This window comes from Zootoca vivipara, chromosome 2, assembly GCF_963506605.1.
Source record: "Zootoca vivipara chromosome 2, rZooViv1.1, whole genome shotgun sequence".
Lineage (NCBI taxonomy): Eukaryota > Metazoa > Chordata > Lepidosauria > Squamata > Lacertidae > Zootoca > Zootoca vivipara.
Window position 1 is genome coordinate 28,630,129 of NC_083277.1, and position 15,072 is coordinate 28,645,200.

The window sequence follows — 15,072 nt, forward strand, 5'->3', positions numbered from 1 at the left end:
ATCAGAGCACACAGTCCAGCTTAATGGTCTGCAATAACAGTCTGCAAACTCAGGAGTCAGATCTGCTTCCCTTTGCTGACAGGAGTCAGCAAAACAATACTTGAACTAAGTGGCACCTTGATATGACTTTAAGCATATTTCAAAGCCTTCCTTACTGGGGCACACATATTTTTTCCCCACCCTGGACTTTGAGGTCTGCTATGTCCAGCTGAAACTAGCTTTAACCTATTTGCTAGAGAAGTTTGGTTGGTTTTGATCAGAATTATAGTTTTATGAATGGTTTTATTGTCTATTTTAATTGTTGCTTTAATGTGACTGCTAAAATGAAGAGCCACGTAGAAATGCAGCAAATCAGTAAACAAATTAATATAAAGAGTTGTGCAACTTAAAAATGGAAAGCGTGATGCTGGTGGTCAACAAAAGAGGTTTAAAGACTCTCTCAAGGAAAATCTTTAAAAATGTAGTATAAACACTGACAACTGGGAAACACTGGCCTGCGAGTGCTCCAGTTGGAGATCAGCTTTTACCAATGGTGTCATGGACTTTGAAGACAAAAGGGAGTAATGTGCTAAGAGGAAGGCACTTTTGGCAAATCCTCACCGTGATCAACTCCCACCCGGAAACCAATGTCTCCATTGGAAGGACGTGTGGATCCAGAATTGACCTCCACAGTCACTTACGGATTCACTTTTTAAACTGTGTTTAAAATCTCACTCTGCTACGAGAGACAGCCTCCCCACTCCCTTTTCTTTGGAAATTAAGACTATAGGAAACCAAGAACATCTATACCACTTAGTTTGTCTTCAGCTTCTGGTACCTAGTCTGCAAATAATTCTCCAGAAGGACACTTTCTGATGTCTGAAAGGGATAATCACCTTATTTCTAAGTTGCTTTAAACTGTTTTTAACGTTGTGTTTTAATTGTTGTGACCCACCCTGGGACCTTAGGGTGAAGAGAGGGTAGCTAACTACAGCTTAATACTTTCTTCATCTCTGAGTTGATAATTGGATGCAGGGAGGCAATGCACTTCATATCAGATATTGCTTCAAGGCCTACAGCGACCACATGAACAGCCTCTGAGACAACTAAGCTTGCAACACTTCTCAAAAAGATTCCACACTTTAGGAGTTTTGTTACTGTCTGATTGCAGCAGCAATATCATCTATCAATCTTTACTGAGAGTATGATTCTCTTCTGCCAGATATTCATCCAGAATGGTGGTTACCTTCTTTATAGCTAAAAAGGAGGAGGTATGAAAACAATCAACTGTTTCAATAATGTCCTAAGATTGCATAGCTGCCAAGTATCCCGTTTTCTCCGGGAAAACCCTGATTTTACTTACCTTTTCCCGGTGGTTTCCCATATCACTTCGTCTCCCGTTTTTCTCCGTTATTTTCTCCTGCTGGCGGCCATTTTTTTTCTTTCCGATTTGCTCTTCTATGGGCACCAAAAACGGCCGCCGCCGGCTTCAAACGTCACATCTACGCATGTCCGGAAGTGCATAGACGCGACTTCCGGTGTCGGCGGCGGCCATTTTTGGTGCCCATAGATGGGCGGAGCGACACCGGAAGTTGCATTGACACACTTCCTGACATGCGTAGAAGCGACTTTCGAAGCCGGCGGCGGCCATTTTTGGTGCCCATAGAAGGGCAAAGCAACACCGGAAGTTACGTCGACGCAACTTCCGGTGTCTCACGGCTGCCGGTCCCGGATTCTGCAGTCCAGGACTTGGAAGGTAAGTAAGATTGATATAGATGCAAGCTTAGGCTTTAGGTATGTATGAGTGATTAAGGATTTGATTAAGACACTTACAATTAACAAATACAAATAGAAAATATAAATATGAGGGTAAAATGTTAAGAATGTGTCAATAAGGTATGATTTCAATTTCAATATATAAGGTATAGAAAACTACACGCAGAAGAAATGAGTAAGTGATAAACCCAAACGGGAAGTTGGGGGAAGCCGGGGGGGGGTATGGATAGAAATGTTAAATGCAATTTGTGGGTTTTTATTATTATTTAGTATTGATTATGGTAAATTTTGTTGGAAAATTTTAATAATTTTTTTAAAAAAGATATGTATGGGTGACGTTATTTGTGGGACAATGCTACACAATGCTACACAATTCTTCATGTGTTTCCACAAACAGAATCTTACCTGAATGATCTGCTGTATTCAGAATTACAATAGGGAGAACTTGCAGAGGAAGGGAGTTGGTGCAACTGTCTTGGTGGAAAATCAAACAAGGATACAATCAACAAATGTTATTCAGGGGTCATTCATTAAGAACATAATACTTCAGAGTAGCAACTACGTATTTGTAATAAGACAGGGAGGGCTTATTGGGTGAAATATTATTTTTACACCCATTAATGTTCCTTCAGCACATTCATTTTGTTATTCTGGGGCAACTCTTCTGCCTCAAGGGGGAAGTACTTTTGGCCAAGGCAATAGCAACCCCATGGCAACTTTTGTCTAGGGCAGGATTGGCTGCTCAGTAGCCCTCCAGATCTTGCTGAATCCATCATTCCTGAGCATTGGCTACACTGCTGGGAGTTGGAGTTCAACCAATGGGTTCAAGTGACAAGCAAGGAGATTCCAGCTAAATACCAGGAAGAACTTTCTGACAGTAAGAGCTATTCAACAGTGAAACAAACTCCCTCAGAAGGAGTTGGACTCTCCTTCACTGGAGGTTTTTAAGCAGAGGTTGGATGGCCATGTGTGCAGGGGATTGGGCGAGATAATCTTCACGGTCCTTTCCAACTGTACAATTCTATTATTCTTTGATTCTACAAAAATATAGATGGCCACAGCTTAGCCACCCCTGTTCTAGACTCTAGACCAGGCATCCCCAAACTGCGGCCCTCCAGATGTTTTGGCCTACAACTCCCATGATCCCTAGCTAACAGGACCAGTGGCCGGGGAAGATGGGAATTGTAGTCTGGAGTTTTATCTGGAGGGCCAAAGTTTGGGGATGCCTGCTCTAGACCTTTCTGGATTATAGATGGGAGGTCTCATCTGATTTGATTCAGGTCTCATCTGTAGCCAAATCTATCAAAGTTGCACTTCCTGAAACAGCAGGTGAGTCAAAACACAGCTGTCCTTTGAAATCCACTTACTTGAATTTTTCAACCACCAAAAACCAATAGTGCTGTCCAAATGCTTAATACCAAGCAAGCAACCAACCAATATTGCCCAATGGCAAGGATGATAAATCCTCCCTGGGTGAGCATACCACAATCAGGGGACCACCAAGGAAAAGGTCCATTCTCTTGAGGCAGAGAAGGGCTTCAGATATAGATCTCAGTGTCCAAGTAGCCTCATACAGGGAGAGGTGATCTGTGAGGTATTGTTTGTAAGGCTTTATAAGTCAAACCTAGCACTTTGAATTGGGCTCAAAATCACTTCTACTTGCACCTGCAAGTTTGCTTCCACCTGCTTCCACTTGTCAGATTGTGACATATGTTCACAGAAAACCAGAAAACCACTGTGGATTGTCAGGGGACCACCAGGGGTCAGCAGAGAGTCCAGGAAGTTGGGACAAGGGCTCTCCGATGGAGACGGAGCCCGGGATGCTAGCATCTCGCAGCATCCTTCAGAGGGTGGGGCTGGGGCTCAGACAGCGGTGCAGACCCTTGGGGATGCAGAGGGTGCCAGGTTTCCAGAGGGAAGGCTGGAGGGGTTGGACCACAGCGCCGGCCCCTCAGCTAAGCAACTCTGGTGGAGAGGGCACTCCACCAGCCCTATCTCCCCAAGAGCAAAGGGGGGGGAGAGGCATAGCTGCCAAGTCTCCTGTATTCCCCGGGAAACCCCCGTTTTTCCAGCTGTTCCCAGCCGAAAAAAACGGATTTTTTTGTTTGTTCCCGGTTTATTCTGGCGCGGCGGCCATTTTGGAACTGGGCAGAGCATGCTCAGAAGCGACTTTTGATGCTGCTTTGCCCAGTTCCAAAATGGCTGCAGCGCGACTTCTGGTGCGGTGGCCATTTTGGAACAGGACAGAGCAGCATCAAAAGTCGCTTCTGAACATGCTCCACCCAGTTCCAAAATGGCAACAGCGCTACTTCCGGCCTGCTACTTCTGGCCCAGTCCCTTATTTCTCAGGCCGGAACTTGGCAGGTATGAAAAGAGGAGGGAGCAGAGGAGGAGATTCAAGGTGCCAAGGGCGTTCTGTTGGAGGAAGTCCCGACGGGGCGTGCTTCTGGATTCTGAATCAGATTAGAACAGTCATGGATTTTGATGCTCTGACTTGTACATATGTATATTAAAAAAAAAAACTCTGTAAAAACCAAGCACATAGTTTGGAGCATCTTACTCGTAAGAAAGCAACCAGCATCATTACATGGATACACCAAATTTCCAGAAAATACTTGGCTACAAATTACAATTCAAGTGTGTATGCATGTAATGTGCATGTGTGAGAAAGAGGTAAAAGACATGTGTGTGAGCACATAAGCAATGCACTGGTCTCGTATTCGGACTGATTACCTGTGAAATTCTGTAAGCTACATATTGCACATGGTGCAAAGAAAATAGAAAAACAAACTCCAACAGAAACTAGAAGACTGAAATAAAGATATGGTTGTGATCTGAAATTGAAAACAAATTGTGATTCCCCCCCCCCCTCATACACTCACAACCTTTCTGTTTCCTATATTGAAGCAAAAGGATGTTAGGGGGTTTGGAAAGTGTTTATTTTAGTAGCATAGAAGCAGGAAACTGTACGAGCCTATAAATATACTATGGGTTGCTTATGACATCATTAAGCCATGCAAACGTCTTCTCTTTTGATTTATGATGATGTATGAGTAATTCACATTGGTTTGAGCTTACTGGATTTGCTAATGCAGTAACAGGGAAGAGCTGATGGTGTGATCTTTGAAAGGAACATTTAATCGGAAGTGAATTTTTGATCTCGCGTTTTAAGTTCATATATGAGTGACTGGGTAGATTAGAATGTTTTTGGTGGACTTTTAACTTTTATTTTTATTATTTATTAAATTTTTATAGTGCCCTTCATCCAAGCATCACAGGGTGGTTTGTTATAATATGATGGCCAGGCACTTTGTCCCCATCCAAATCTCACACCCCATTCCTTTCCATTAACATCATTGTTATTAAACTATATCCTGTGCACATGAATGTATCCTCAGAAACCACCTTCCCCCCCCCATAAAACTTGGCCTTTCAAATTATTCCCATCTTTCTGATGAATAGCCCAAGCATGTTTAGTTTCCAAAGAGGAAAGGTCCCAGCTTTTGTATGTGATAAGAGCACCATAGCCAAAAGTGACCCAAAAGGCAAAAATTGCTGTTTTTTAAATAATAATAATAATAATAATAATAATAATAATAATAATAATAATAGATTGCAAAGAAATTGTCTGACAAAAATGGCTTCATTTTATTAAGAAATTCAGTTCATTTCATCTATGTTCTATGTATGAAAAGCTGAAATTCAAATTAAAAAGATAAGTGTCCAACTCTGGTGTTCCATTGTGTTGCATTGCCCATCTGTATGCATAAACCCCAGTTATATAATGTTCATATAATATGTAATGCCTGTAATGTGCAAGGACCAACATCCAAGTAAAACCGAGACACATATGAACCTATATGGCTGTCTTAGCTACAAGTGGATTTTTCTATTTTTGCTCACTTATCAGTTCTTGTCCCATAAGTTAAAACCCTCCGACAGACAATATGCATCAGATACCATGTGTATAACTTTGGCTTTCTGGAGTAATCTCTGTTGCATCCATTTGATTTTTCTTTTTCTTTCTTTCTTTTCCTTTTTTTAAAAGAGCATGTTAACTTTGCGCATCTTACAGTGTGACATGTTAAAAGTATTAAAGGTAGACACTTTAGACACAGAAGGTTAAACCTGTTTTGAAAATATGTATCTTTTTAATAGGTCTCAGCTACTGGAAGTATTAGAATAAATATATGGTAGGGCTGACATTTGGAGCTCTTCCGTCTCATCTCCTCCGCCCCCTTTTTTCAAATAAAGAAATATCTCTCTTGGAAGACATTTTGTAGCCAGGCTTCATACAAAATAAAAAGTGGAGAGATGAGAGAGAGAGAGAGAGAGAGAGAGAGAGAGAGAGAGAGAGAGAGAGAGAGAGAGAGAGAGAGAGAGAGAGAGAGAGAGAGAGAGGAGATGGCAGGAAAGGTAAGTTAAGAAAAGATTCTCTCTCCCACATTCAGTTTAATAAAATTAAAGCAATTTACGTAATATTGATATGTCGATATGTTTTTTCAATAATTTCCCCCCTGCAATTTAAATAAAACTCTCATCACTTCAAAAATTATAATTATATGTCTTCCTCCCACTTTGAAAATGGCAGAAGGTGCTCATTTGCAGAGTTCTACTCTTCAGATTTTCCCTGAGAATAGAAATGTCATGACTCAGTTAACAATGCTTTATTATTCACATTGATCTTTTTTTATAGTGTTCTTTATCTCAAAAACATTGTAAATCAGATAGCTTCCTCCCACTCTTTTGTTCATTTGCAAATTTTTATTATTCTCGTTTAAGAAAGCAATGGAGTGTCAAAAGTCACTATATATTGTTTATATTCTTTTTCTTCCTTTAAAATTACCTTTAACAATAAAAAATAAAGCTTAGCATTTAGGGGGGAAATACCTGAATTTTTTAACAAGCACACAGTTAAAAAAGGAAGGAGTAAGATTTGCAGTAGTGCATGTGTGTGTTTGTGAATGCATACATAACCAGCCCAGCCAAAGACATTTTGCTGCCTGAGGTGAAAGAAACATAGGTAAAGGTAAAGGGACCCCTGACCGTTAGGTCCAGTCGCGGACGACTCTGGGGTTGCGCGGTCATCTCGCTCTATAGGCTGAGGGAGCTTCTGGGTCATGTGGCCAGCATGACTAAGCCACTTCTGGTGAACCAGAGCAGCGCATGGAAACACCATTTACCTTCCCGCCAGAGCGGTACCTATTTATCTCCTTGCACTTTGACGTGCTTTCGAACTACTAGGTGGGCAGGAGTTGAGACCGAACAACGGGAGCTCACCCCGTTGCAGGGATTCGAACTGCCAACCTTCCGATCAGCAAGCCCCAGGCTCTGTGATTTAGACCACAGCGCCACCCGTGCCCCCTGGAAAGAAACATAAGAAGCTTCTATTTACATAATCAGACCATTGTTCCGACTAGCTCAGTATTGTCCACACTGACTGGAAACAGGTACACATGGCTGTTGCTCACCTGCTTGAGAGCACCCTGGCTTCCTCTTCTAATGCAAACCTTCACAAACACAACTTATTATTGTGGGGCGCCAGGTCCTTGTCATTCTTTCGCCCCCATTTTGCTATTTTGCTCAAGCCAGGGGTTGGGGTTGGGTCAGGAGGTTGTCATGCCCATGGTGAGCCTCAGAAATCATATTTTCCTCCCATCCCTCAACAATGAATGAACTTGAGATGCCTGGGATTGAAGATTGGGAGAACACAGCCCAGCAGATTGAGGAACAGCTGTATATTATCTGGAACACAGCTAGATGTTATCCTGGAATGTATATTTTGAATACTTTGAATAATCATTATGTACATAGCAAAATAAAAAAAATTCCTTCAGTAGCACCTTAAGCAAGTAGATAAATAGGTACCGCTGTGGCAGGAAGGTAAATGGTGCTTCTGTGCACTCTGGCTTCCGTCACAGTGTTCCGTTGTACCAGAAGTGGTTTAGTCATGCTGGCCACATGATGTGGAAAGCTGTCTGCAGACAAACGTCAGCTCCCTTGGCCTGAAAGCGAGATGAGCGCCATAACCCCATAGTCGCATTTGACTGGACTTAACCGTCCAAGGGGTCCTTTACCTTTTACCCTTATATTTATGTTTTTAAAATGTTTCCTACTTTGGCTTAATGAAGATACACACAGGAATGTGATGGATGGAAGATGAAGGGGCAGGGTATGGGGAAACTCCCAGGTGACAGCTGGGAGGGCTCACTTTCCTTTGTGTGGAGTAAGGGTTAAGATACAACCTTAAAGAGATTGTTCCATCTTCATGGACTGACACCACCTGCGATACAACATGATAGAGTCCTTTCAGTTGTGGCATCTAGTATTTGGAATGACCTCCCCAAAGAAAGATGCCTGGCTTCATTCCTGCCTCTTTTTGGTTGTGAAGACAATTTTATTTTGTTGGCTTTACTGTGAATTGTGTTTCTGTTTCAAAATTCTTGTGCTGATTGCTGTTTAATTTATATCTTTTAATTTTACTTTATGTTAAATCTGTTTTCTATTTTGGATTATATTGTCTTGAACGCCCTGTGGAACACCCTCCCACCAGATGCCAAGGAAATAAACAGCTATCTGACTTTTAGAAGACATCTGAAGGCAGCCCTGTTTAGGGAAGCTTTTAATGTTTGATGTTTTATTGTGTTTTTGATATTCTGTCAGAAGCCACCCGGAGTGGTTGGGGAGGCCCGACCAGATGGGTGGGGTATAAGTAATAAATTGTTGTTGTTGTTGTTGTTGAACATTTTTTAAGTTGCATTGTGTGCTCCCATTGAAAAGTAGTAAACAACAACAAACAACAACAAATGGCTGGTGTTTGCCGATTATCAACTTATGCTGGCCTAGTCTGACTAGAAAGAGGTGCAAGGAAGTTGCAGCAATGAGCAATCCTAGTGATTTCCTTGTTCCTCCTCTGTTTTGGGCAAAGTATCTTGCTGGTGGCCTGCACTAACAGCACCCAGACAGCAAAAAGAGTTTGGCTGTTCTTTCAATTTCCAACAGAATGCAATTTGGTTAGCGGCATTGTGGGAAATGAAAAGGGTGGTTAGATCCAACATCTTGGCACTGCTTGGAATGTCGAGCTGGAAAATATTCATTAGGAGTATGCCTGATGCTGGCACCAACCCTGATGCTTAGACTGATAGAAGGCGCAATCCCCACAAGTGGCTGTAGCCATCAGTTCAGACAGCAGGTACTACAGTCACTCAAAATCAGCTCAGCATATGGCTGCAGTACAAACTGAAACAGTATTGCAATCCAGTTGGGCTGAAGGTCATTTGAACTGCTAGTTTTGCCTGCCGGAAGGTGTTTTCTTAAATAGCTGTCTACTTGATAAAACTCAATCCTCTACAAAATAGAAAAAAAAATTCCTTCAGTAGCACCTTAAAGACCAACTAAGTTTTTATTTTGGTATGAGCTTTCGTGTGCATGCACACTTCTTCAGATACACTAGAAACAGAAGTGTTAGACCCTTATATATATACAGAGGGTGGTGGGGGTGGGTGGGAATGGGTGATGGGCTGATGGGAGTGGTAAACCTGAGATGGCTGTTAACGACTGCTGATTACTGCAATTAGTCCTGGGGGAAAAAAGCAAGCAATCCTCTATAGTTTAAGTACGCCTCGGTTTGAGTATTTTCAGTTTAAGTACTCCACAGACCTGTCTGGAATGGATTAATCCACTTTCCATTACTTTCAATGGGAAAGTTCGCTTCAGGTTAAGTACGCTTCAGGTTAAGTACGGACTTCCGGAACCAATTACACTCATAATTCGGGTTAAGTACGCTTCAGGTTGAGTACTCTGCGGACCCGTCTGGAACAGATTAATCCACTTTCTATTACTTTCAATGGGAAAGTTCGCTTCAGGTTAAGTACAATTCAGTTTAAGTACTCCACGGACTGTCTGGAACGGATTAATCCACTTTCCATTACTTTCAATGGGAAAGTTCGCTTCAGGTTAAGTACAGACTTCCGGAACCAATTGTGTTTGTAAACCAAGGTACCACTTTATATTTTTCTCTGCAGCTTGCTGAAACCATCTTTCCTGAATGTGCAAAACTGGGCTGAAAAATCTAATGGAAAACTTAGCAGTTGCTCACAGTGCAGGCTTGAAATTGTCTTAAACTAGGCTTTGTTTTGTTGTGAGATGTCTGGCTGGGGTGTACTTATTTGACAGGAAGTAGTTCTTCTGAGGACATCTCTAAGAGGAAGGTGTACCAGCTTCTTACTGGAAGAAAGGCGTCTCTTGAATTATGGCCTGTATAGAGCTGTAACACCAAGGTAGAGTCATGCATAAGATGTAACTCTGCTTCTATATCAAAATTAGGCAAAACCCACCTTTATTCCCACTTGAAAAGAGGGATCTTGCTCTCCCTCTCCCTCTTTTTGTATCTGCTATATATTCAAAGCAAGCCCTTTTTGCTGTCAGTATACTGCTATTGTTCACGACTCCAAATGTATTAAAAACACAAGGGCATTTTACGATGTGTATTGTGCATGAGAAATATTGTTACATGACAAGCTCCAATTGGCAAGTGAAAAGAGGTTTTATTGAAGGAAATCGCAGCAGCAAACAGTGAACTATGCAGAATAATGGTAATTGTTCCTTTAACATTGGCAGCACACGTTCACTTAATATGACTTGTTCCTCTGTCTCTGCCTCATCAAGACCCAGAGGACCTGTTAGACAAGCAGCCAGCCACCTCTCTCTGGGATCAAGCTGTCAATGCAAACTTGCTTTCTTTTTCTTTCTTCCAGCTAAGCTATACCCCCAGAGCTCCCAAAGCTTTTCCTGACTGAAAGCTTTTCTGAAAAAAAAAAATTTTTAAGCGAGCTCCGTTCTAAATTACATCACATGAGCACTTCTGTTCAGATTGACAGAACAAAAGAGGTGTGTTGGGAAAGGGGGAGGGAGGTTCCAAAAATATTGCCTGCATTGCCTCCTGTCACAGTGGGCGGAGTGGACTACTTCAGAGTAACGACGCTACGCAGCTCTGCATTTTATTCTTTTATTGGTGCAGCGTATTTACAGTGCTCAAGTCATTGCTATTTACACGGAGCGATGTTGTCAGTCGGTTTCAGAACCTCCTAATGGCTTTTGGCGCGTCTTTCTCCAACACAAAAGCTTTGGCAGACCCATCCTCTTGCCCCTCCTCTTCCTGCGTAATTCTGGAGTTGGGGGGATGGGTCTTCCCCCCTTACTTGCCCCTTCCTGTCCCACCTGGGACCCTGGCTCCTCTACCCTGCCTGAGCCTCGGACACGACTTCCTGCTTCCCCACTGGAATCGGAACTCTCCCTGCTTTCCCCTTTGCTCGGGGACGGGCTTGAACTCAGGAGGGGAGGGACTTCGCGATATCCCCTGTCCCTCACATCCACCCCCCTCCCAAGCTCTCCTTCACCCCTCCCCAGGCCCCCCCCATGTGTCGGTGACGACTGGAAGCCTAAAAACTCGGTGCTCTCCGATCCCGTTGGTGTGAACACCTCCCCCCAGTCCTGCGAGCCCCCCCCTTCCGCCTGGGAGGACGGGAATCCCAAAAAGTCCGTGGCGTCTGAGCTGGTGGGGGTAAAAATGTTTTGCCAATCTGCTCCTTCCTCTGACTGGGTGGATCTTGGCGACACCCATACCTCATCCTCTGGTTCCTCAAACTCCGCTTCCCAGCGCCATGGTGAGCTGTTCTCCCGTGCCTCCTCCTCCTCCCCCTCCCTTTCCATGTGCCAGGGCTTGGGTCTGTGGGGAAAGAGGGCGTGAAATTCTTCCACCAAGAATTCCTCCTGTATCTGAGTGGCGGGAACCCATTCATTCTGGGACGGTGGAGCATCCTCCCATGCCATGAGGTACTCCAGGCCCCCCACCCCCCACCTTGAATCCAGGATGGCCGTGGCCTCATTGAGTTGCTCCCTGTTTTCCCTCTCCCCCCCTCCCTCGGGGGTTCGTTCGCTGTCCCTGAGCCTGCTGCTTTCCCTGTACGGCGACAGCAGCGATCTATGAAACACTGGATGCACCCTCATGTCCTCTGGCAGTGCCAGCCTGTATGCCACCGGGTTGACCTGTTGCGTGACCGTGAAGGGGCCCAGCCATTTGGGTGCCAGCTTCTTGCACCTCCCTCTGGTGGGAAGGCCCTCCGAGGACAACCACACCTTGTCCCCCACCCTGATGACCTCCCCTTGTCGCCTGTGGCGATCTGCCCCCTTTTTGTACGCTTCCTTGGCCCTCTCCAAGTGTTCTCTGAGCTGCTGGTGCACCGTCTCCAGTTCCTCTGCCCAATCCTCAGCCTGTGGGCCCTCCTCCTCCTCCTCCTCCCTCTCCCTCTCTGGGAAAGATCTGAGGTCGCGCCCGTAATTGGCCTTAAAGGGCGACACCCCTGTGGAGACGTGCACTGCATTGTTGTAGGCAAATTCTGCTAGTGGCAAGCGATCCACCCAGTCCGTTTGCCGCTGGCTGACGTAGCATCTCAGGTACTGCTGCAGAATGGCGTTGACCCTCTCCGCTTGTCCGTTGGTCTGCGGGTGTCTAGCCGTCGACAAGCTGACCTCCACCTGCAGGAGGTTCATGAGCCGCCGCCAGAACCTGGAAACAAATTGGCGGCCACGATCCGAAATAACCCTTAAAGGTAATCCATGCAGTCTGAAAATGTGATCAACAAACAGTTTGGCTGTCTCTTCTGCCGAGACTGCCCTGGCACACGGTATAAAGTGACACATTTTGGACATGAGGTCCACCACCACCAACACTGCAGTCTTACCCCTGGACGAAGGCAGATCTGTGATGAAGTCCATGGACACCACTTCCCACGGCCTGTGTGGTGTGGCTAAGGGCTCCAGCAACCCTGGTGGCGCTGCTCTGACCACCTTCGCCCGCTGGCAGGTGGTACAGCCCCTTACATAGTCTCGAACATCTTCCCGCACCCCTGGCCACCAGAAGTGTCTCATGACTAGGTGAGCGGTTTTGTCCCTTCCAAAATGCCCCGCTGTAGGGTTGTCGTGCATCTGCTTGAGGACCGTACGTCGAAGCTGGGTGGTGGGTAGGTACAGCGCACCCTTGTAGAAAAGCAGCCCTCTGCGTTCTGCAAAGTCTTTTGCCTGCTCCTTCCCCCCTCTCAGTTCTCTGAAGATGCGGTTGGCAAATTCATCCGCTGCCGTCAGTGCTGTGAGTTCTGCCTCGCTCACCACAGCTGCTCCGCAGGACCATGCCGACGGGGGGAAAATGTGCCTTGGGGCTGGTGGCGCCTCCTCCTCCATGTACTCTGGCTTGCGGGAGAGGGCATCCGCCCTGACATTCTGCTCCCCCGGGATGTAGTGGATGGAGAAGTTGAAGTTCGAGAAGAACTCTGCCCACCGTATCTGCCGCTGGTTGAGCACCCTGGCAGTTCTCCAGAACTCCAGGTTCTTGTGGTCTGTGCACACCTGGATGGGGTGCTTTGCGCCCACCAGGAAGTGTCGCCAGTGCTGGAACGCAGCGTAGATCGCAAGAAGTTCCCTATCAAACACTGTGTAGTTGCGTTCAGGCTGTGTCAGCTTCCTGGAGAAGAAGGCACAGGGTCTCCACTCCCTGTTGGCGTCCAGTTGCAACAAAATTGCGCCCACAGCTTTTTCAGAAGCATCTGTCTCAATGCGTAGGGGCGCGTCCTGCACCACATGGAACAGGTTTTGGTCTGAGGCGAACACTCTCTTGAGGCTTTCGAACGCTGCTTGCGCCTCTGGTGTCCACTTGAACTTCTGCTTGCCTCTCAGGCAGTCCGTGATGGGAGCCGTAACGCGAGAGAAGTTCTTGATGAACTTCCTGTAGAAGTTAGCGAAGCCTAGTAGGCGTTGGGCATCTTTGCGCGTCCTGGGGCTGTGCCAGTCCAGGATGGCCTGCACCTTGTCCTTGTCCATCGCCAGCCCCTTGTCTGACAGCTTGTAGCCCAGGAAGTCCACCTCTTTGGTGTGAAACTTGCACTTCTCCAGCTTCACATACAGGTGGTTCTCCTTCAGGCGTTGCAACACCTCTCTGACATCTTTCACGTGCTGCACTGGGTCATTCGAGTAGATAAGGATGTCATCTAGGAAGACCAAGCATTTCCTGAAGAGGAGGGACCCCAGGACGTGGTGCATGAAGGCCTGGAAGCATGCTGAGCCCCCTTGCAAACCGAAGGGCATCACCAGATATTCAAAAGAGCCCAGAGGCGTGAACATCGTGGTTTTCCATTCATCTCCTTCCCGGATCCTGATCAAGTTGTACGCCCCCCTTAGGTCCAGCTTGGTGAAAATCTTGCCCCTGCGTGCCGCTGTCAGGAGATCATCCACTCTGGGCATGGGGAAAGCCACTGGCTCTGTCACCGAATTCAGCCGTCTAAAGTCCACCACAAGACGGCGCTGTTGCGTGTCTTTCTTGTCCACCCAGAAGACCGGGCTGCCCCCTGCTGCCTTGCTTTCCCTTATGAACCCCCGCTTGAGGTTCTTGTCGATGAAAGCGCGCAGATCCTCCAGCTCCTGGTCTGACATGGCGTACAGCTTGGCTGGGGGTATCGTCGCCCCTGGCACCAGGTTGATCTGGCAGTCAAAAGGCCTGTGCGGGGGTAGGTGGTCGGACTCCGCTTCGCTGAAGACCTCCTGCAGGTCCCAGTACTGCTTGGGTATTGCCTCACCCCCTTTGATATGCATGGTGGCCACCGTGGCTATCGGAGGCCCCTCCCCTGGTTGGTGCTGCATGCAATGTTCCAGACAAAAGTCCGACCCAAACGTGATGCACCTCTGGTGCCAACTGATGGAGGGGTCGTGGCGCGCCAGCCAGCTCATGCCCAAGACGATGGGGGGGTCTGAGATGGTGGTGACGTTGAACGCCAGTGTCTCTGAGTGCCTTCCCACCGTCATTCTCATGGGGGGGGTTTGATGTGTGATGGCCCCTCCCAGCAGCTCCCTGCCGTCAATGGTTGCGACGTGCAGAGGAAAATCCAACTGCAAAAGCTGGATTTGGTGCTCTTCTGCAAAGCTTCTCGAGAAGAAGTTGGCGGACGCCCCACTGTCAATTAAGGCGAGGACCGTCAGGGGATAGCCATTTGGGAGCGTTAGCGTCACTTCTAGAACCACTCCTGCTCTGGGAGGGGTGGGCTGGCTCTGCACCTCTCTGTGCGGGTGGGCGGGCTGGGGCTGTTGTCTGCTGACTGTGCCTGGCTGCTGCCCCTTGTCTCCTGCAGCCAGGCTTTCCCGTTTCCCTGCTGTGGTGCTGCGTCAGTGGGGGAGGGCACCACCGTTCCCGCCTTTCCTTGCCACTCCCTGCGATGTGGGCAGTCTCTGACGAGATGCTGGGGTGAGTTGCAGAGAAAGCAATTCCCGCCC

The 15,072-nt window shown here is 46.5% G+C and overlaps 1 protein-coding gene across 1 annotated transcript in view; it reads right to left on the bottom strand.

The window, feature by feature from the left end:
* The window catches only part of MDFIC2 (MyoD family inhibitor domain containing 2), a 47,634-nt gene that overhangs the window by 10,673 nt on the left and 21,889 nt on the right, over nt 1-15,072 (bottom strand). The window contains exon 3 of the mRNA XM_035099414.1: nt 2,161-2,229. Coding sequence (XP_034955305.1) covers nt 2,161-2,229 — 69 coding nt within the window. The remainder of the gene's footprint in view (nt 1-2,160; nt 2,230-15,072) is intronic.